We start from the raw sequence: 20,225 nt of genomic DNA on the forward strand, positions 1-20,225 counted from the left end.
AAAAAAAAAAAAAAAAAAAAAAAAAAAAAAGGGGGGGGGGGGGGGGGGGGGATCTATTGGTCTTGCCATCACCGCGTCTCCAACATGACACGGGAGTCTCAAGGTCAGTCAGCCAAGGAAGTACCGCCGGCAAACACTCGTGATAAGAAACACCATCCACCACCAAACTTTGCTCCGGCCTTCTCGTTTAAGCATACATTGCACTGCCCCGTCTTGTATGTGGAATGCACATCTGTTTTACATGGAGCATTGTTCGATTTTGACGTCCGACATCTATCCTCCTGCTGTGAAACTTGAATCTCCTTCGTGCATGTGATTTCTTAGGAGGTAAGCCGATGCAGGGCCAGCCCCCCTGCGTCTTTCTTCCAAGAGCTTTTTCTGCTTTGTTAATTCATCCTCTGCGTGGATGCCCGAGATGGTCCACGGGACTCAACAAGACTGAGGAAATATATCTGTTGATGACGGTCAATTGCTTGGTATGACTGTCTATGACCGATGAGTTCATCTGCAGCCAATATAGAATACAATCCATCGCCGCACCATCAGATCGAGTAAGCTAGGCCATATAGTCATAACACCATCAGTCATGGCATGCCATATTTTCACCCTGCGCAAACTGCCTAATATACATCTCCCCCTTTTCCGATCCCTCGCTCATCCAGCCAAAACCTCTCCATCAACCAGGCCAAAGTGGAAATAAGGAAAGTTATCACCACCCATCGCCGTGCGCCATGCCAACCAGGACTGGCTCCGCCCCCCGATAACAGCAGCCGAAATAATGTCCAGAGTTCCCCTTTTCCCTTTGAGATATACATAAAGCACAAATGATCCTCCAACCCTCCGCGGACGGTCATCCTCTCCGGTATTATTTTCGGCCTTGAGAACATGCTACCAGTCCGTAAGTCCCCTGATCGCAATGAACCGATGAAACCATGACATCGATCGATGAAAGAAAAGAAAAACAACGAGGAAATAAAATGATGAAAACAAAGATAGACGCCAGCCTGGCTTGCTCATACTCCACCTCCAAAATTGAACCAGATAACTTTTAAGAAGGCCCTGGGTCGAGTCCAGTCCCGTCTCCAAGCTTCCTCCGCTTTCGTTCTGCCATCTGCAAATCCTGGGGTTGCTCCGTATCTCGCAACCTTTTAAAACTGCCATACCGCTGGCCGTCTCAATTTGGCCGGTATGGCGTTGATGCAATTCGAATGCAATGTGTAAGCACTTTTCCTGGTTCTTCCACCGCTGACACTATTCATCGGACGCCCCTCGAGAGTCTATGCTCTTTCACTTAAGCGTTGGCAACCTGGGCACCACCACGGCCACGGGCAGCACCTCCCCGGCCGCGAACCTGCCCGGTGAAGTTGCCTCGAGGGTTCTGGCCTCCTGCGCCACCACGGCCACGGCCCGAAGCATTGCCTCGGCCAGCGCCGAAGTTACCACCGTAGGTGTTGGACTTGGGTCGTCGTGGCTCAACGACGATGTTCTCGCCGTTGACGGTGAGGTTCTTATTGGCCAGAGCAGCCTGGTAGCCCTCAACAGTCTTGTACTCAACAAACGCGCAGTTCTAAAATCCATGAGTCAGTAAGGCATATTCTCACAAGACACGATCGTCGCCGACAGGAAAAGTCAAGCTTACCTTAGCACGGTTAATGTCGAAGTAGGTCAGCTCGCCAAAGGCCGCCAAGGCGTTTCGGAGGTCGGCATCCTGAACCTTCTCCGTCACGTACTTGACATAGCCCATGGTGCCCTCCTTCTCGGCAGCATTAACAGACACAGACTGGGGTCGGTTCTGGCGCTTGGAGTCGGCGCCGGCAGTCTGCCATCCGGAAGCTTCCTTGGCCTGAGCATCAGCAGCGGGAGCAGCGGGAGCAGAAGTAGCAGGAGCAGGAGCTGTTGCCGGTGCAGCAGCAGCAGCAGCAGCAGCGCCGGGCTGTGCTGCCGCGGAGGCGGTCGCAGGAGCGGGGGCTCTGTTCTGGCCTGCAGTGGGAGGAGTGGCAGTCTTAGGGAGGGGCACAACTGGACGCGGGCCGGCAGCGGCAGCGGCACGGCTAGCCCAAGTCATGGGCTTAGGGGGAGCAGCAGGCTCGACAGGAGCAGCTTCGGGCTGGGGAACGGGCTGCATGGTAGGGGTGGGAGTCGGTTCCTTGGGGAGCTCAGCGAGGCCCTTGGCTTCCTCTTCCTCAACTTCCTTGGCAACAGCCTCGACGTCAACGGGGGCAGGCTTCTCCGGCTCAGCCTCGGGGGCCTCTGCGGCAACAGCAGGCTCCTCAACATCGGTACCGTTGACCTCGGAAGTCTCCTGAAGCTTCTGGTCCACCTCGTCGGCATTGACAGCCTCCACCTTGTCCTCCTTCTCGACGGGTTCAGGCTCGGCGGCAGCAGGAGCCTCTGCGGCAGTCACTTCGGGCTCGGCAGCAGGGGCCTCCAGCTCGGCTTCGGCAGGCTGCTCCTCCTGGTCTTCGCTGATGTACCTGAGGATGTCATTGAGGACGAAGTAGCCGGAAGGTTGCTGGGCGAGCACAAAGGTCTGGACGAATTTCTTAGGCTCTCCAGACTTGTTTGAGATTTCACCAATGACCTGGATAACGATGTTGTCGAACGAAGCCTGCGAATCGACATTGGAGACTCGGACCTTGCAGTCTTGGAAGTCGAGCTGCTTGATGCGCTCTTGAATGGGCTACATGGGCGCACGATTAGCGTACGTTGTTTAGTGGGGTTGCAGTTGAAAAACAAGGAATAACTTCAAAGGCTTACCTGACGACCAACGGAGACATTGGCGACCTCAGCCTCGAGCCCAGACACGAATTGAGACTGCTTGCCGTAGAAGAGCTATATAGAGATTCGTCTTAGTCTCGCATGCAAGTCGCCGGTCCATTTGGGAAACTCACATGCAGCTTCTCGGGCGATTTGCTCAGGGTGGTGTAGTACTGCTCGACAAAGTACCAGCCAACCTCATCCTTGGAGAGACTGTTTCCAGAAGAGCCCGCATCAGCAGGGGCTGATGTAGCGGCTGACTGGTCAACCGAGGATTTGTACTGGTCCTGGTTGGCGAATGATCCGTTGGTAGCCATTGTGGTAGGGTAGAGCCGGTCCGGGAATATATGGAATGTTCGAGATTCAGCAGCGTTGGAGATTAGAAGTGATCGTGGGGCAGCGATTTACGTCGAAGTTGGGTATCAACGCAAGTCAGAAAGGAGAGAAGAATTAAGATGTAGGAAATGACCGTCTCGACACAAAGGCTGAATTCTAGTCCAAGAGGAGAAACTTTTTCGATGATGGAGAAGGAGGGGAAGGCGTTGGAGGCGGTTCGAGTGGGCGAGCTGCGGGCACTTGTGGGATGACAAACAAGCCGATGCACAAGTGGGAGGGGAATTGCGAGGGCAGGAGGCGTTGGAGGGGCGAGGAAGAGGCCGGCGAAGCTGGTGGTTCAAGCGGTGACGCAGTATCGAGATGGCGGAGTCGCGGACGATGGCGAGAGGAGGAAGGGGAGAAGAGGCGATGAGCTGCGCGGGTGCAGAAGGAGGGAAAAAAAAAACCAATTTGGGGCTTCTTTGAGGCTGCCGTTATGATGTTTCGTGCGTGGAAGGAAAAAAATATAGGCACTTGTTGGGGGCCACCGCACGCCGCCTGGTCCGTGCGCAGTCGCCCATCGGAACGGAATTAGTAGTTTGGCGGGGGTTTTGCCGGGCTGCCTTGCCTTGCCTGTGATGCTCTCCGGCCGTGAGAGCTATTATCTACATCATACACGTAATAGCACGCATGACGCACATGTGCGTTTGGCGGCTGCTTGCTCTGGCGCGTGATGCTGTGCTTTTGATGTTGTCAAGGCTCTGGACTTGGAATGAGCGGATGGCTACTGCTTCCAATGAATAACTACAGGAACACTGGTCGTCTTCTTTCCAGGCTGAAACAAGTCATGCTAACAACGTGAAAGAAACGCGTCTAGTTTACAGAGTAGCCTCGCCTGCTTTACCGGCGCCCAGTGGGCTACGCATTAGCATACGTCTGGGTAGAGGACCCAGCTGAAAGAGGCACTCTTACACGTGGTTGCATGGTCTATGACCTACCTAGTAGGAGCGGATGGCCAGTGGCTCTGAAGAGCAAAGTTCCAAATCGAGAGTATCATACCTAATACTCATCTTACCCGAATACCATGAAGTTGACGTTGAATTTGGCTTCAATTCCCTTGTACTCTAAAAAGAGTGACAGCATCATCAAATGATGCCACCATCACGACGCCAATTCCACGCACACACCAAGTTGTCAAAAGCATAACCTTAAAACCCTCCTACAAAAGCCACACACAGAACCTGACAAAGCTTTTCCCAATGACCAGGTACACCCACGTCAACGCCACATAAAGTCCCAAGCCCTTGCCTCAGGTACAATCCCGACCGCTGCACACACCCAAGGCATGTTTCTCCCCCCCCGGTCCGGTCCAAAGTTCGGCTCGGTGAGCCAATGCGGGGTGTTCCGCACACCTAGAATTTTTTCCTCTTTTGGGCTCACCTTAGATAATAAATTTTCTTGCAATCTTATCGCCCAAAAAAAAATCCAACCCCAATCCCAAGCCAGCCAGTCCATATCAACCAACACCCTCAGCGAACGTGCGAATTCCACCCTCTACGCCCAATTCGCCGTCCCAAACTCCTCATTTTCTATAACAACATTGTAATACTGGTTTATTCCTCGTTCTCCATCGACAGCCGACAAGATGCCCAAGTCCAAGCGCGCAAAGGTCTTCCACCTCACCCAGGTGACCAAAAAGACCCGCGAGCAAAAGGACCAGCTCTTCCAGAACATCCGCGAGCAGGTCCCCGACTACCAGCACTGCATCGTCTTCAACGTCGACAACATGCGCAACAACTACCTCAAGGATGTCCGCCGTGAACTCGCCGACAGCCGGTACGCCCTCCTCACTCTCCCCTAGTAGCCACAAGTTCATCGACGAAAATACCTATATAGAAGCCGATAGCTAATTGAATCCCTGGGGGGAAAAAAACAACAGCCTCTTCTTCGGCAAGACAAAGCTCATGGCCAAGGCCCTCGGCCAAACCGCCGAAGAAGCCATCGTCCCGGGCATCGAAGGCCTCGCCCCCCACATCACCGGCACCGTCGGCCTCCTCCTGACCAACCGCCCCGTCGACTCCGTCCTCGAGTACCTCTCCGGCATCGCGCCCGTCGACTTTGCGCGCGCTGGCGTCGCCGCCTCGCGCTCCTTCACCATCCCCCCGGGCGTCGTCTACGCCACCGCCGGCGAGGTCCCCAAGGAGAACGACGTCCCGCTGACGCACACCATCGAGCCCGAGCTGCGGCGGCTGGGCGTCCCCACGCGCATGGTCAAGGGCAAGGTCGTCCTGGGAGATGAGAACGGCGAGGGCGAGGGCTATGTCGTTTGTAAGCAGGGAGAGATTCTGGACTCGAGACAGACAAGGCTGTTGAAGCTGTTTGACGTCTGTCTGAGTGAGTTTAGGATCAAGCCTTTGGCGTAAGTTGTCTTCTGGCCTTGTTCTGCTGCATGCTTTTTTTTTTTTTTTGTTTCGGGCTAACAAATTCTAGGTACTGGAGCGCTGCGACCAACGAGGTGACGGAGATTGACCAAAACGCCATGGACGGCGTTGAGGAAGAGGAGTAAAGTTCGCCTGGGCGACGTTGGGGTTTGGAGAGGGTGGTAGTTTTTGGTAGAAATGTTCTGTGTGCATACAACATATACCAGCAACGGGATTGTTTGGGTATTTCGGCGTTTCCAAGGTTCTTCACGGGTTTTCAAAAACAATGACGGAGGACTTGATACTACATGTTATAGTATATGCTTTTCCTCCTGAATCGATGATCAAGCAAAACATTTTCTGCGTTTCAACGTCTTCCGCCGTTATAGTGCATGTTCTTACGTACCTCCGCATTGGTTAAAAAAAAAAGTGCACATTTACGGGCACGAAGCCTAGTCTGTTCTTCTTCGTTTCTCCTTGTTCTCGTTTCTCTTATCGTACTCTTTTGCTGGCTAAATGTAGGTATCTTACTCTCCTTTGTCGCAAAAATGACAAGCAATTGCCTCAAGTGTTTCGCAATCAGTCGGGTCGCAAGAGCTTACCTCTGACTTTACCTAAAGCTCCCGATTTTTTCAACCTGTTATCCTTGCCAAACGTGCTATAATACATTGCGAGAAAACACTACAACCTTCTCGCCGCGTCCTATTATTAAGGGTTCATCTGTCCGATAACGACAGCTGATTGATGCTCAGTAATTGGTGAGAGAAGTCGTCTCCAGCCGTGGAATCAGGAAAGAAAAAAAGGGGGGGGTTACCACCAATGGGCCCGACATTCGTAGGCAAAAGACAGCGCAGGATGATAAAAGTGGATGGGCGGGCGGAACTTGGCGTTCTAGAGGCTGAAATGTGCTGGTGGAAGACGGCAGGCTTCTTACCCTTTAAGAGGCGAAAGAAAGGATGCGAAGGAAACTCGTCAAGCGATTTAGCTTACCCACCAAGTTGTCGAGAGTTGGTCGACTGGCACGGGCTCCAGGCTTAGTAGCGGCGCAGTTTCCGGGGGTCTTCGTAGCCACCACCCTCGTATCCTCGTTTCCTGCTGTCGTCGTCGCGAGGGCGGTCATAGTCCCGGTCCCGATACCCACCTTCTCTGCGGCCAATGGGTTCCATGTTGCTGCCAGTCCGACGTCCGTCGCGGTCACGGTCTCGGTCACCACGGTCTCGATCACGATCACCACGATCACGATCGCCATATCGACCTCCGTCTCGGTGGCCGCCAGATCTGTCATCATATGAGCGACCGCCTCGAGACTCATACCCACCAAAGCCCCGATCGCCTCCGTCCCGTCGACCGAAGCCAGGTCCTGATGGCGCTCCGTCGGGCGCTCCAGAGCCGTTTCGGTCACCGCCTCGGGGCCCAAAGTCGCCGCCGCTGCGGAAGCCACCACGACCACCACCAAAGCCGCCGCGGAAGCCGCCTCGTCCTCCTCGGCCCCCTTCGAATCCTCCCTTGAAGCCGCCACGGAAGCCACCGCCACCAAAACCTCCAGGGCCACCGGGACGAATAGGCATAGCTCTGGTGTAGCCGCGGCCGCCAAGGCCACCACCGAGTCTGCGAGGCAGCCAGTTCTTGGCAGTCCTGCCACGCTCAACGTCCACCTTGATGCGTCTGTCTTTGATGCGAATACCATCGCAAGCATCCAAGGCAGCTAGTCATCGTTGCGTCATGAGACGCAATTGTTAGCAACTCTTACCATGAAAATGAGGTAGTTCACGAGTTGAGAAGGTGGGCAGAAGTGAGACAGGCAAGCTTGAGGGCCTAGCGAACGTCTCGTGGTATGCTTCTACGGATGGGCAAGCCTGAGGGCCACATCTTCGAGGTATATCCACCGGGCTTGGATTGGATGGTCATAGAGAGCATGGGGGGTTTTGGAATGGTTTTTACCTCTCATATCTTTCTCGCGCTCGAAGACAACAAATGCGTAGCCCCTGTGTGGCTTCTTCTTCTTATTAGGCTTCTCGTGAGCATGGGTATCAGTAATGATGCGAATCTGTTACGCAAGTCAGCCTCAGATACGTGTCCAAAGATGCGCCATGACACGAACACGCTCGATGGGGCCAAATCGCCCAAACTCTCGCTCCAAATCACGCTCGTCAGCGTCGTAGCTGAGACGGGCAACGATGAGAGTCTTGAAGGCATCGCCACGAATGTTGGGATCCTCGTTTGGTTTGACTATCAGCTCGGATTAGCAACGCGCGACGACAAAACAACTCCATTCCCTGTCCGTTCCGAAATTCTTACACTTCTTCGGCCCCTCGATTGCCAACTTTGCGGCCGCCTCAGCCTTCTCTCGCTTCTTCCGATCGCGCATCTCCAACCAGCTCTCGGTGGGCTGGTAGTTGTCCGTCTCCTTGTACTTCTGCAGCTCGGGCAGAAAAGCAGCGACGCCTCCGATGGGGGCTGTCCTGCGCTTCTCGGGCGCATGGTCAGAGGGTTCTACCCATCGCAGCGGAGGTCGCGCGGCGAACAGCGCCAGCAAGTTAGGCGGGAGCTTGTCTGTCATCGCGAAGGGTTCTGGGAAGGGCGCCGGACGCTGCAGTCGATCGGAGATGCGCAGAGGATGCAGTGATCTCCAGCAGGGGGAGGCTCGCGGGCTCTGGCGGTGCAGCGGTCGAGATGCCCTGATGCGACGAAGGGTCGGGGTTGCGTGCAGTGGGTGAGTGGGAGAGCGAGCTGCGCGCTTCTGGCAGCAATAAATTGTCGTGCAGCTCAAGGCGGATGCCTGGGCGAGTTCTGCCGGGGTTGTGCCATGCCGCGCTAGGCCTGATTCGGCTGGTTATCGAATCGTGAATTTTTGATGCTAGACTGATCGTGCCACAAGCTGGACCATGAGAATCCTGGCTGGAGTATTCAGACCTCAGCGAAGATGACAGTCAAGGCGCTGCGAGCCATTGCAGATGGCAAGGTGAGAAGTCAATCATCATCCGGCAGAATCAGGCGGCACCAGGCTAAAAACAGTGATCCGCAGAACGGCCTGGGGGCGTTTGTCCTTCAGTGCAAGAAACTGGACTTCCACTACTGCGACTGGGCGGGCAGCTCAAAGGGCATGAAGTAGGCAAAGCGAATCCGAACGATGGCTCACTCTGAAGAACAACTGCTAAAACGATCTCTCCAGCGGCTTCATCAAGTCACTGCTCCCCAAGTTCGCCGCCGCCCACCCCCAGATCGAGTTTGCCGTCTCCCCGCGACCCGGCAAGCACCCCGTCATCGTCGGCCACTACATCAACGGCCGGACGAAGCCGATATGCGTGCGCAACCTCTCGCCGTACGAGATCCTGCAGAAGGTGGAACTGCTGCGAGATGCCAGCGGAGAGAAGCTGAGGCGGACGAACAAGGCGGTTCTGAGCACCAAGCCCAGTGTCCGAGGCATCTGGTCCCCGTACCATGGCAAGGGCATGGCTGTGTAATTTGAGCGAACTTCTTTTGTTTTCATTATGGGATTTTACAAGATGTCCGTGTATTTGTATTTGTATGGATTGCATAGAGAGCAGTGGCATTCGGCTGCTAGAGCATATAGGACACTACGCTATATATGAGCAATGATACCTCGCAGTAAAACTCGTCCAATCGTCTGGAGAGATTTGGGTATCATTTATGGATTTTATTTGTTCTTGTTCACACTTTTTCCATCTATTCCTACTGAGTTTTGGTTTCCAGGTAGAGAGTAAGCCATTTACTGCTTCAAGCAGTTGACGATGTCGATGACTACGACAGGTTAGCATGGACACTCATTCAATCGCAGCCGCCGGATGTTCGACTTACAAGCAGGCTTGAGGGAAGCACCGCCGACGAGGAAGCCGTCAATGTCGGGCTGCTTGCTGAGTTCGCCGCAGTTCTTCTCGTTGACGCTGCCGCCGTACAGGATTCGGGTCTCCTCGGCGACCTTGTCGCTCACGTTGGTCTTGAGCCACTCTCGGATGGCCTTGTGGACCTCCTGGGCCTGCTCGGTGGTGGCGACCTTGCCGGTGCCAATGGCCCAGATGGGCTCGTAGGCGATGACGATCTTGGACCAGTCCGAGATCTGGGCCTTGAGGGCGGCGAGCTGCTTGCTGACGACCTCGATGGTCTTGCCGGCCTCGCGCTCCTCCAGGGACTCGCCGCAGCACCAGATGACGCTCAGGCCGTTCTCGGTGGCGTACTTGGTCTTTCGGGCAACCACCTCGTCGGTCTCGCGGAGGATGGTGCGGCGCTCGGAGTGGCCCAGGATGGTCCAGTTGATGCCGCTGTCCTTGAGCTGCGAGACGGAGATTTCGCCGGTGAAGGCGCCGTTGGGCTTGTCGAAGACGTTCTGGGCGGCAACCTCAATGCCCGGACGGAGGCTCTCGCGGACGAGGAGAAGGTAAAGGTAGGAGGGAGAGACGACGACCTCTGGAGCAAGCAGAGCAATGCGGTTAGCATAATGAGATTGCGTAGTCAAGCTACCACTTCGACGTGAGGAAGAGCAAAAACGTACCGACGTTGGGGTCAAGCTCGGCCTTGTTCAGGTTGTCGACAATCTCCTTGATGGACGAGATGGACCCGTTCCTAGACGCAGGAATAGCAGTCAGTCTCTTGCACGTCCCAATTATCCAGGTCCAAGCTCCTCTGCGCTGTTTTGGAGAGGGGGGCGGGGAGGTGGCACAACAAAGGAGACAAAAGGAGCACGACTCACATCTTGAAGTTGCCGCCGACGAAGAACTTGCGAGCCATTGTGACTGAACTGAAGACTTGAAGCAGATATTAAGGACAAAAAATTGCAATGATCAAAAGAGGCGAAGCTGAGGTTGGTGTTGTAGGTAAGGTGCAATTGGTGGTGGGTGAGAAAATGCTGGCGGGAAGCTGGATGGAGGGGTAAACCAAGCATCAAGCTCGGTGGAGCTCCCACACGTCACATATGCCGCAAATGCGCCGAAATCCGGCAGACCTTCGGCCCCACCATCGGCTGGCGGTATGGAAAGTTGATCCTTTAGGTAGCAATTGAAGCCATCGCCAGACTCCGATTGTATGTTGCCAGTTTGACTGCCGATGGTGAGAATTGCTGTGAAGCCAAGACTAAAAGGACCATGCTGCTAAACAGGGGACCGCTTCTACTTAGAACTCTAATATCGAACACTACCCGGGCGATACAGCCTATCTGCCAGGACGACCTATTTGGGTAGTAGTAGCAGTGCCTACCTACGGACCTACCTACGAGGCGCACGGTGGTTTCTGGTCAGGATTGAATTGTTTTACAAGGGGTCCGACGAGCATTTTCCCTCGGTATGGCCATTTTCAAGCCCTGTACGGTCATTTTCGAGGTCTGAAACCATTTTCAGAACCACTGCATCATGAAAAAGAGCCTGACCAGAAACTGCCGTGGCGCGCGATGGTAGGCAGTATTCGGTCAATGGTGCACAGTTGCCTGGCGTGAATCTTCGTCGTCGTTGAATCGAAGATTGACAGCCGAACATCATGTCATGAAACCGCCAGTGATCAAGCCCCAACCGAGCATAAAACATCACTGAACCAAGAACCTCACATAGCCGCATAATATGCATAGGTTGGCCCAAGGGTCTATATATACATAGATATCCAAACACAATCCATACCCTCCCCCTTAATCCAAGAGTCCCAGTCAAATATCAAACCCTCCTCACTTCTCAAGCCACACCCAACCAGCACCTCAACCACCCAAAAGACCTCACACCATGGACCGAGACACTCCTCGCCCTCATCCATACCCCCAAGCCCCTCCACCACCTCACCCGCGCGCCGCCTACACCAGGCGACCAAATCAACCAGCTCTACGAAGAGCTCATGCTCATCCACTCCTCCGTCGCCACCGTCTACGAGAACATGGTCTCCCTCGACACGGCCCTCGAGTATCAGGGACGGCACGAGGTCATAATTTCAGTGGCCCGTCAAACAGCAACCGTCACCATGAGCATCATTCAGAGCATCTATCCCATCGTTAGCAGCATGAACTATAAATTGCATGTCCTGGGTGGCATCTTCTAGGTCCAACACATACGAAGTATCTTTCGATTTAACATCACTCGATGGGCAGGCGGGAATGGGGTTTTTCATGTCCTTATGAAATTGTATTCCGAAATACAGTATGTGCTAAGAAAAAAAACACCAGTGGAACCTGGCTGAGCGACTGTACATGCTCAAAGAGACTCTAAATCTAAGAAAGAAAGGTCATAAGTCGTGGGTATTGGCAAACCGAAACCAAACAAACAAGCTCAAAGCCGACAATATCAACGCTGTTTATCCCTTTCCAATCCTTTCCCTTGCCATCCAAATCCAGACCCAATACTTTTGAAGAAAACGCAGAAAGAACCCGATGCTTTTGATCCATCCATAAGCTCAGAAAAGGAAAAGAAAACATTTCTCCAACTCAAAGCCCCGAAGCAGCATGATGAACCCCTGGTCCAACAGCTCTTCTTTGAGGGAGAGTTTGTGGTAGCAACCCATGATGGACATGGCCCAATCTGCGAGACTGTTACTCGCGGGACGGTCCTTGGGTGCCCTTTTCCGGTGAGCTCAGCATCCTCTCGAGGACGCGAGCAGCCGTGCTGTGTATATATAATAGATACAAAAGAAACGAAGAATTCGCCCGCATGGTATAACAACCGGGGTATAAACGAGAGTCCAACTACTGTATCATCCGATGCAACTCCTTAACCGATCAGGTAGTGTCGGCGACCGGGCTGCATCTCTGTCTTGGGGGTGACGTTGGCAATGTCTGTGGCCATCTTGAGCATGATGTCAAGGCGCTTCTGGGCCTCCGAGATGTGGTGGAGGCTCTGGGCATCATCGGGCTTGTTCATCCGGTGAACAATCTCTTCCAACGCCTTGCGCTGGTCCAGCCACTGTTCGATAAGAGGCTTGACAGGGGGCTGCTTGGGCTCAGGGGCAGGCATCGACTTGACCGAGGCCTTGCGGCTGGTAGGGACTTGGGTCTCGGAAGCATCAGACTTGCGCTTCCGTCCCTTGGCAGCCTGCTGAGCAGCCGTGGTAGGGGAGCCGCCAGCGCTGCCGTGGTCATTGTGAACTCGCTTCATGTGGTCCCGAAGGTTCCACTGGCGCGGGAAACCGCTGCCGAGAATCGATCGCTCACAGCCCTCGTACATGCAGAGGAAAGGCTTGTCGCCATGGCCATGCAGGCCATGGGCCTCGCGCTCATGGCGAAGGAGGCAAGCAGTGGAGGAGAACCGGGCGCCCTCACAGGCCTCAGCCTTGCATCGGTAGGGCTTCAAATGCGAGTCAACAAACTTGCTGTCATGGTGGTTAGCGTTTTCTGTAGAGACACGGACCAGAATGGCATTCAACTTACTCATAGTTGCACTTAAGCTTCTCGGGCTTGTGGTTGCAGTTTGGCTGGCCCTCCCAAGGGCAGTGGAAAAGACCGTCCGCCTGGGGAGTGACGTTCTTATACAGGGCATGGTCTCTGGCAGACTCCCCCTCACTTCCCTGTCGGCGAGCGGTATAGGCTTGAGGAAGAGCCGAGGCATCCTCCATGTGGGAAACGGCGCGTGCATGCATGTCCTCCGGCATCATTGGGATCTTTCTGTCTCTGAACGAATCGAGCCGGTAAGAAGATAGATCATCCTCAGCTTGGAAGATAACATACCTAGGCGATCGGCAAAGTTCGGGGGAAGTCTCGGGGCTGAAGGGTGCGGGTTGCCAGGCATCATCAATGGTGGCAGGGGTGGAGGTTCTGGAGATGGAGCTAGAAAAGCAATCCCAGGTGCTGGGGGAGGAGGCATCCGGGACGTTGTCATTGGCAAGGTGCATCTGTGAAGGAACCACGTGGAGCGGGTTCACGTTGGGAACGGGGAAGGCAACACCGTCGGCGCCAAGGTTCATTTCGAGGGTGTAGTCGGGCCAGTACATCTGGGATGCAACACCGTGGGCATCGGAGTCCAGCAACAGACAGGAGTCCATTCCGGCCATGGAGCCAGCAGGGTGAGGTCCACTCCGGAAAGCTCGTGCATTACCTCTGACGCTCATATTAGACATCTGTGTCGGTGAAACAGCAGAGCCGTGGGAGCGGCTCGAGCTAGCTCGAGACATGGACTGGGCTCCTGTAGCGATGGACATGACCGCCTTGGGAGCGGCGGTCCATGCCACATCAGAGGGTTGGGCCTGATCAAGTCTTGGTCCCCTAGGTGAGTTGTGACCAGATGTGAAGAGATATTCCTCGGCTTCTCCTGAGTGCGATGATCCATTGTCCGGGTAGTCATGGCAGTTCTGTGGCCCTTCTGCATTGGCACCCCATGACGAACCGTTCAGCAGGTCCGTCGATGGTTCTGTGTGAGAAAAGGAAAACATGGCAGGGGCAGTCGAGGCCATGGATGACTGGGGGTAGCTGAAGTCGCTAGGTCAGGTTAGTGTGTGCTATTCTCACCAACTGGCAAAATCAAAGTATATGAAAAGGAAAGACAACATTTGGCATGGGAGTCAACTTTGATCCTGCAATTGGGTGTCAGTTATGCTATCCGTACAGTCAACGGGGGATACATGGTCACACAAACCGAGCCATATTCAACAAGAGGCAGTCATTCTGACAACAAGTCCTCAACAGTCCACACCTAGTGTGCATGGGCTCCGGCTCCGGTTCCAATGGTGCGAAAAGTTGGCGTATCCAGTTGTCCGGACCAAGGTCATCTTCTGGTTCGACACTTTTTTTTGGTATTCCAGGCTAGGTAGGTAGGCCAGAGGGAAAACAAAGCAGTGCAATCGAAACAGAGGCAGCAAAACTCAGTCGCACATACTCTTCGAGTCGTAGGCCAACAGGGTCCGGACACGTGAGTCGAGAGATCCATTGATTTTGGAGTCGGTGAAGCAGGTACAGCTCAGAGTAAGGCCAGTTGTCAAAAGGTCCGCTTCTGCACGTCGGCGTTCGCAGTCAAATCAAACTGCGTCTTCGACCAAGTCCACGTGTAAGCCCGCTCAGGGCCAGCTGTACAGTCGTAGTCGTGCGGTGAAGGGGAAATCCCGAGATCCAGAAAAGCAGGTCCGCGAATTCGCTCAATGGTCCAGTATAGTCCTTGGGCTCCGTAGGTTCTCCGCAGTATACACGTGGCTCACGCAGGCATTTGGCCAATGGAAGGCATCGAGAATCTGTCGCTTCAACTCGAATGGCGGGCCGTACTCACCGCTGGCACGAGGCCAAAAAGTATATATATCATTTGATTTCTCATTTGTTTCCTTGCCCGGCTGGACAAGTCCTGTTCCAAATTGTTTGTGTGTTCCGTTTCTGAAGGTCCGCGTGGCAATTCCATGGCTTTGTGGCATCCGGGGGTATCCTGTGGCTGGTTTCATGGCGGCGAGAACGCTGACTGCAAAAGCACAAGAAAGAAAAGTACATGATTTCCGCTCAACATGTGCAAGTGAAAGAGCAAAACGAGCAAAACGCAGAAAAGAGAAGAAAGCACGCAGTATCCTGAGCATAAAGAAAACAGTACCTGGGCAGGGAAGAGACCTCGTCAAGGTCAACATTGTTGTAGCTAGGCATGGTTGCCTGGTGTGGCACAAGAGCAACTGTCATTGTATCCAGGAAGGAATCTGTGAATAGGCCCTGGATGGGAGATCCGGCAGGTCAACTTGGGAGTAGTTGACGGTGAAAGATCGAGGTGATGTCGGCGGCAAACGGTTCCTTGGATTGGCTTGCAGTTTCCCGACGGCTGACTGATGTGATGGGGGTTGCAAGTGGATACAAAAAAAGGGAAGCGAAAAGTCGGTCTTGAGGCGAGGGCAAGGGATTCAAGGGTGTTTTGGGCAGAAACCGTTGGGCTGAAAGAAGAATCAAGAGAGGACGTTGGGCAACGAGGGGGCCCTGCGGGTTTTATCGTTGCGGTCCAGTCTGACTCCCGATCTTGAGAGACGCAACACCCCCCGCTGCCAGCGTGTCTCACCACTCGGCGTACCAATAGACGGCCGCCGGACAGGCCTCTGTGCTGGCCGCAGGAGTGCGCTGGCGCGCCTTCATCAAGCATGATAGGCTCGCTTTGCAGGGGCCTGCATGGTGTGCTGGCGCTGACCGGGCCTCTTCCTTGGCTGTCGGATGGACCTGGTGGAGCAGGAGGTCTGCCCAGGATCCTATCAGTGACGAGTTTCGTCGTGCGATGTGATGGACAGTGGTGATGGCTGCAGGACAACACAGCAGTGCAGTCATGGATAGTAGGCGGGCACCAACGAGAAAATTTTTCTCATTAAAAGCTGCAGGGAGAAGCGTCGTCGTCGGTGAGGCGATGCTGCATGTTTTTGCTTCGTTTGCTCTCTATATTGCCTCGTCACGGAGAGAGACGGAAGGATATAGTGAGGGAGCGAAAGCAATGGACAGGCCATGAAGCAACTGGTTTGTGGCTGTTTAATTGCCAGTCCCAGCAGCGGTACGAAGTCGTATCGTATTAGAGCGGCTGAACAACCCTGGACCGTTGCAAGAGCTACTAGCCAGGGCTTGAGTCGTAGTCCCAGCAGTAGCTGTCTCAAGCCGTCCGGAGCGAAGAAAACAACCCGGGTCCTGTGGTCTTTTGTTGAGGAGACGAGAGCTGCTCTCGTGCCGGAAGCCGCACCAACCGACCAGGTCAGGCCTATGCGTTGTACACGTTGTCGACGGCCGTGTCAAGCGAGCCAGACGCCGGCCGTCCATTTGTCCTCGACATGGCGAAGCTGTAACATGGTGGCCCGCATGAGGGCATCTCGAGGCGCTCGTTGGCCGCTGTCCGAGTCTTGGAAGCGGGGTTATCAGCACGAGCGGCCACAATGTCGCCAGACGAGATGCGCTGGCATGCAGGCAGGGAGCATCGCAGACGAATAGCGAGCGGCGGGCGTGGTCACGCACAAGCCCGTTTCTGCAGCTCGTTCAGCCATTTCGTCACCGTGCGAGGGCAGGTGAGCCATTGAAATACAAGAGAAGCCTGTGGGAAACGATGTGTCGACTGCGTTGGGGGGAGCGTGGGCGAGCGTGGGCTGGGTGAGTCTCCGTCGCGATAACGAGTCCTGACCGCCCACGAGGCTGGATTAGCTAAGCGGTCTCTCCTCCTCCACCCGCGCTTTAGATCTTCCTCTTCTCTTCGTCCCCTCTCCAGGATCAAGCAAGAAACCACGCGCCGCGATGTATGCTCAGCACAATTTCCGCCTTGCTTCTACTCCATGATATAAGATCGCCAGATGATATTCCAGTTTGCAGTGTTCCAATCTACAATGACAGGACGTTTTCCTCAATGGCAATGCTAACAGTTCGTGCTCATCAGCTTTCGGGCTCTGCCTGTCCATTCTCGAGGTGAGGAATGGCTCTTTCACCGAACCAGGCAGCAACGGCAGGCTTGTTCATCGCCGGATGAAACAGCAGATCAAATTTGAAGACCCCATTGGATGCCTCCAGTTGATTCATCTCTTGTCCCTGACAAAGACGCAGCAAGTGCTGTTCGCATCAATATGCACGGCCTCGTCCGCATCATCCACAGGAATATCCATTCACGGTTTCACCACGGATCCAACCGAGCTGGAGACTCAATGAGTGCCTGGAGAATCCCACATCGGTTCCATCGAGCTTCCGTGGCCCCTGAAGAGCAGATTTTTGCGCGTAGCTTGCTTTTTCCTTTCTGCTGTCGCTCGAGAGCGCCAACATCAGCCCATTGGGCTCTTTGGCTTGCTCATTGGACATGGAATGGCTGCCCAATTTCACTACGGCCAAGCGGCTAAGTATTCTGGCATCCATGCTACCAATTTTATGCCAATTTCGTCTCAATCGTCTCCTTCGCGGTCTGATCCCATGGACTGTTGCTATTCAGGGCTTGATTACGATGTACCTGGTGCCAGTCGGGCCAGACATGTCCCCCGCCTTCAACTCGGGACCGCGCACTATTAACAAGCTCCGTTTTGGACGGAGGCCCGAAATAAAGAGTTTCCTGTTTGAATCGCCATTGCTGCCCAGGTCTGCCGATCTCTTGAAGTCGGATCCACTGTGTCCGGCGGTCCACACCGAAACTAGGTTGGGCGGCTGTAACCGGGGCGGATGGTTGAGGCCTCGCTGCCGTGGTTTGACAAGGTGTAGCTGAATGATTCATCTTGCCGGGTAATACTTGTTTAAAACTGATGGCTGGTATTGAGATGCTAGAGACTACCTAGGTCGTATTCTAGAAGATACAAACATCTGCTCGACTCATTCGTTCCTGTGATACACTGTATGACTTGTATGACTTGCATCCGCAGTTACCCGTCCCAAAGATAGTTCAGTTGGCCTGAGGCCGTGCTGCCTCCGGGTGTTGACATGACGAAAAGTAGAAGCCGACAGTCCCAAAGGCTCCTTCTGCTGCAATGAGCAAAGATTGACCGGGAGAAAGTCTCATTCTGCAAGGTACTGCCGCTCTGTGATCCGAGGCTACACCATGAGTATTCTTAGAAGTCATGAGAGCTTTCCCGGTTTTGTTGCTTCGTATCAACATTATGTTTCATAGGTGGTATTACTGTAATGCAATCTTGGTTGGTTGGTAGGTGAAGCAGCAAATTTGGCCGTCGTCAAATTTGACCCAAGGGGTACCTTCCTGGTACCTTGCAGAGCGCCCAGATGGGCGTTAGCCCGTTCGTCTGCTCCCGGTACCCTCGAGAAATTGCGATCGATTCCATGATCCATGGACGGGTTCATCCGTGTCCTTGCCCTTGTCCTTGTCCTTGTCCCTTCCCAACCTTGTCGTGCTTTGTGCTTCCCTCGCTTGTACCCGATCCAGCTGCCACCTTCGAGCTCTCCAATTGCCCAATGGACCAGCTCCAAGCTTAGCTCTAGCCTCCCGCTCTACTGTACGAGCACGTCTCTTCTCCTCTTCTCCGGCATCTCTCTACCCAACTACGGAGTAGCATCAGTGGCCTTGGACTAGGTAGCATCACGCTACTAACTGCAGCTGTGGACGAATCTTCAGTCCTCCTCGAGACTTGGAGCATATGCGTGCGAACCACATCCCACATGCATCCGCCTCAACCAACGAGAGAGCCGTCTTTTGTCAGGTTCACGCGGGCCCTGGAGCAATTCAGCCGGCTCGCTCGATTGCCTACCCCAGACTCGATCACAAGCTTCTCGGCGACGCTCGAGGGAATCCGGCCTCGAAACGCGGGCGTTCGGCTGAATCCCTCGTCACTTGCTTCTGCTCTGCGCCGGCCATCACCCTCGCATCAAAGGCCCCCAAATCGCGCGGCGCCCATGCCATGATCTGAATGGGCAGCCGTCCGGATCAATATGGTTGGGCTGGGATTGCGCGAGTGCAGCCTAATTGTTGATTGATGCCCAAAAAGCGACATGGAGCATAAGCCTGTCAAATCGGCCGCTCCCTTGCCCGCTCCCCATATTACGAGTAGCCTTTTCTCCCCTGCCTCCAATTTCCGGCCTCTGCGCGTTGGGCAACAATCAGCGGAGCCCAACCAAAGGCCTGCCCTTACCCCACGATCCGTATGCTTCGCTCCCAGGGCCTGCAAGGCGACGAGATCCGGGAACCAACTCTGCTTCCTCCTCCTCCAAAAAAGCAGGTTGGCGAGCATCACCCGCGTCATGAACCAGCCTCGGGAGTTTGCCACTCTGGTCCTGTCCCTCTCGTCTGCTGTAAGCCACAGCACTGCACATGGTTGCCGCATGCCCGTTCCTTAGCCGTCGGCTTGCACCCTTGACCTTGATACTGCGGCCTCTCGTCCCACCGACGTCTCCCGCCGGCCACCGCGCGCTCCACCGGCGCACAGCCGTCTAGTCGCATAGCAGAGCAGAGAAGCAAGCAGAAGAACACATCGCAAGTACGAGTCCACGTATCAACAGCCTCCCCTTGCCTGACAAGCGCGGGCCCGTTGACCCCGGATCTAGTCGTAGGCGCCCGATCACTTGGGACGAAACAAGACAAGTGGCCACGAGTCCGCGACGCACCGAAGCTTGGCTGTGCCTGTCGATTTGCCTCCTTCTTTTCTTCTCGCTCCTTCTCCTGCGGGCTCCTCGCGCTGCTCAATGCCAACCCGAGCATCGCTAGTGATCGACTGAGACCGGGGGCCGCCCTGCTCTGCCCTGAACGGACTGACGAGTCCCGTGCCAAACCGCCGAGCCTTCTCCTCTCCGGGTGAGCTTGATCATGCATCGTACATAAAGCGTGTCCATTCCGGGCTGACGAAGCATCTCTCCGACAGGTCTATCTTGCCCAGGCCAGCAGCGTCTGCTATCTCATCCACTGCCTGGAATTTTGGATCCTCAAGGACGATTCGGGCCTTCGCACTGAATTTAGTGCCTGATACATACAACTTACATATTCCCCCCCCAGGGACCTACAGCCCAGTTTTGAGGTTGGCCTTTCTGGATTGGTCGCCTTGGCCGCTCCAACACACCGCCTATAGCTATAGCTCACGCTCACCTTGTGAGAGACCCAAAGGATCCAGACCTTCCATCATCCTCGGAATACCGCTTTTCCTCTTGGATCTTCCCCGGGAATCTTGGAGACCCTCTCGGATTGCTCGCAATAGGACCAATGCCCAGGGTGTTTGCTGGATTTGCATTTGCCGGACTCTGCAGGCCTCTTCCAGTGCTGTCTTGAACCCATCTGCATTCCTGCTTTCTAACCAGAATTGTTTTCTTCCCCTGTTTCTTCTTTTACCAAGCAAGCAAACCAACGGGAAAATACCCTTCTTGTTTATCTTGTTGCTCTGTCCATTTGTCCACTCCCGGCCCTACTTGGTTACATT

General features: G+C 54.5%; 7 protein-coding genes across 7 annotated transcripts; 3 read left to right on the top strand and 4 right to left on the bottom strand.

The window, feature by feature from the left end:
* Positions 1–1,291: 1,291 nt before the first annotated feature.
* CCMA1212_008837 (Putative G3BP-like protein) lies at positions 1,292–3,074 on the bottom strand (the record flags this gene model as incomplete). Its single annotated transcript, XM_073705946.1, has 4 exons — positions 1,292–1,567; positions 1,640–2,680; positions 2,758–2,832; positions 2,892–3,074. The coding sequence occupies 4 exons, from the start codon at positions 3,072–3,074 to the stop codon at positions 1,292–1,294; spliced, it is 1,575 nt and encodes a 524-aa protein (XP_073555684.1).
* Positions 3,075–4,717: 1,643 nt separating this feature from the next.
* On the top strand, positions 4,718–5,638 carry CCMA1212_008838 (Ribosome assembly factor mrt4; the record flags this gene model as incomplete). Its single annotated transcript, XM_073705947.1, has 3 exons — positions 4,718–4,908; positions 5,012–5,491; positions 5,563–5,638. 3 exons carry the CDS (start codon positions 4,718–4,720, stop codon positions 5,636–5,638), a joined length of 747 nt encoding a protein of 248 aa, XP_073555678.1.
* An 888-nt stretch (positions 5,639–6,526) lies between these two features.
* Positions 6,527–8,052, bottom strand: CCMA1212_008839 (U1 small nuclear ribonucleoprotein 70 kDa-like protein; the record flags this gene model as incomplete). Its single annotated transcript, XM_073705948.1, has 4 exons — positions 6,527–7,197; positions 7,434–7,539; positions 7,594–7,721; positions 7,791–8,052. The coding sequence occupies 4 exons, from the start codon at positions 8,050–8,052 to the stop codon at positions 6,527–6,529; spliced, it is 1,167 nt and encodes a 388-aa protein (XP_073555677.1).
* A 363-nt stretch (positions 8,053–8,415) lies between these two features.
* On the top strand, positions 8,416–8,956 carry CCMA1212_008840 (54S ribosomal protein L51; the record flags this gene model as incomplete). The annotated part of the gene is made up of 3 exons (XM_073705949.1): positions 8,416–8,454; positions 8,518–8,600; positions 8,665–8,956. The coding sequence occupies 3 exons, from the start codon at positions 8,416–8,418 to the stop codon at positions 8,954–8,956; spliced, it is 414 nt and encodes a 137-aa protein (XP_073555580.1).
* A 266-nt stretch (positions 8,957–9,222) lies between these two features.
* CCMA1212_008841 (uncharacterized protein) lies at positions 9,223–10,238 on the bottom strand (the record flags this gene model as incomplete). The annotated part of the gene is made up of 4 exons (XM_073705950.1): positions 9,223–9,254; positions 9,312–9,917; positions 10,003–10,073; positions 10,201–10,238. 4 exons carry the CDS (start codon positions 10,236–10,238, stop codon positions 9,223–9,225), a joined length of 747 nt encoding a protein of 248 aa, XP_073555581.1.
* Positions 10,239–10,287: 49 nt separating this feature from the next.
* On the top strand, positions 10,288–11,525 carry CCMA1212_008842 (uncharacterized protein; the record flags this gene model as incomplete). Its single annotated transcript, XM_073705951.1, has 2 exons — positions 10,288–10,324; positions 11,173–11,525. The coding sequence occupies 2 exons, from the start codon at positions 10,288–10,290 to the stop codon at positions 11,523–11,525; spliced, it is 390 nt and encodes a 129-aa protein (XP_073555582.1).
* Positions 11,526–12,190: 665 nt separating this feature from the next.
* CCMA1212_008843 (uncharacterized protein) lies at positions 12,191–15,063 on the bottom strand (the record flags this gene model as incomplete). The annotated part of the gene is made up of 4 exons (XM_073705952.1): positions 12,191–12,788; positions 12,847–13,890; positions 14,981–15,036; positions 15,058–15,063. 4 exons carry the CDS (start codon positions 15,061–15,063, stop codon positions 12,191–12,193), a joined length of 1,704 nt encoding a protein of 567 aa, XP_073555583.1.
* Positions 15,064–20,225: the final 5,162 nt, after the last annotated feature.

This window comes from Trichoderma ghanense (genome assembly GCF_004382785.1).
Source record: "Trichoderma ghanense strain CCMA-1212 chromosome Unknown scaffold_13, whole genome shotgun sequence".
NCBI lineage: Eukaryota > Fungi > Ascomycota > Sordariomycetes > Hypocreales > Hypocreaceae > Trichoderma > Trichoderma ghanense.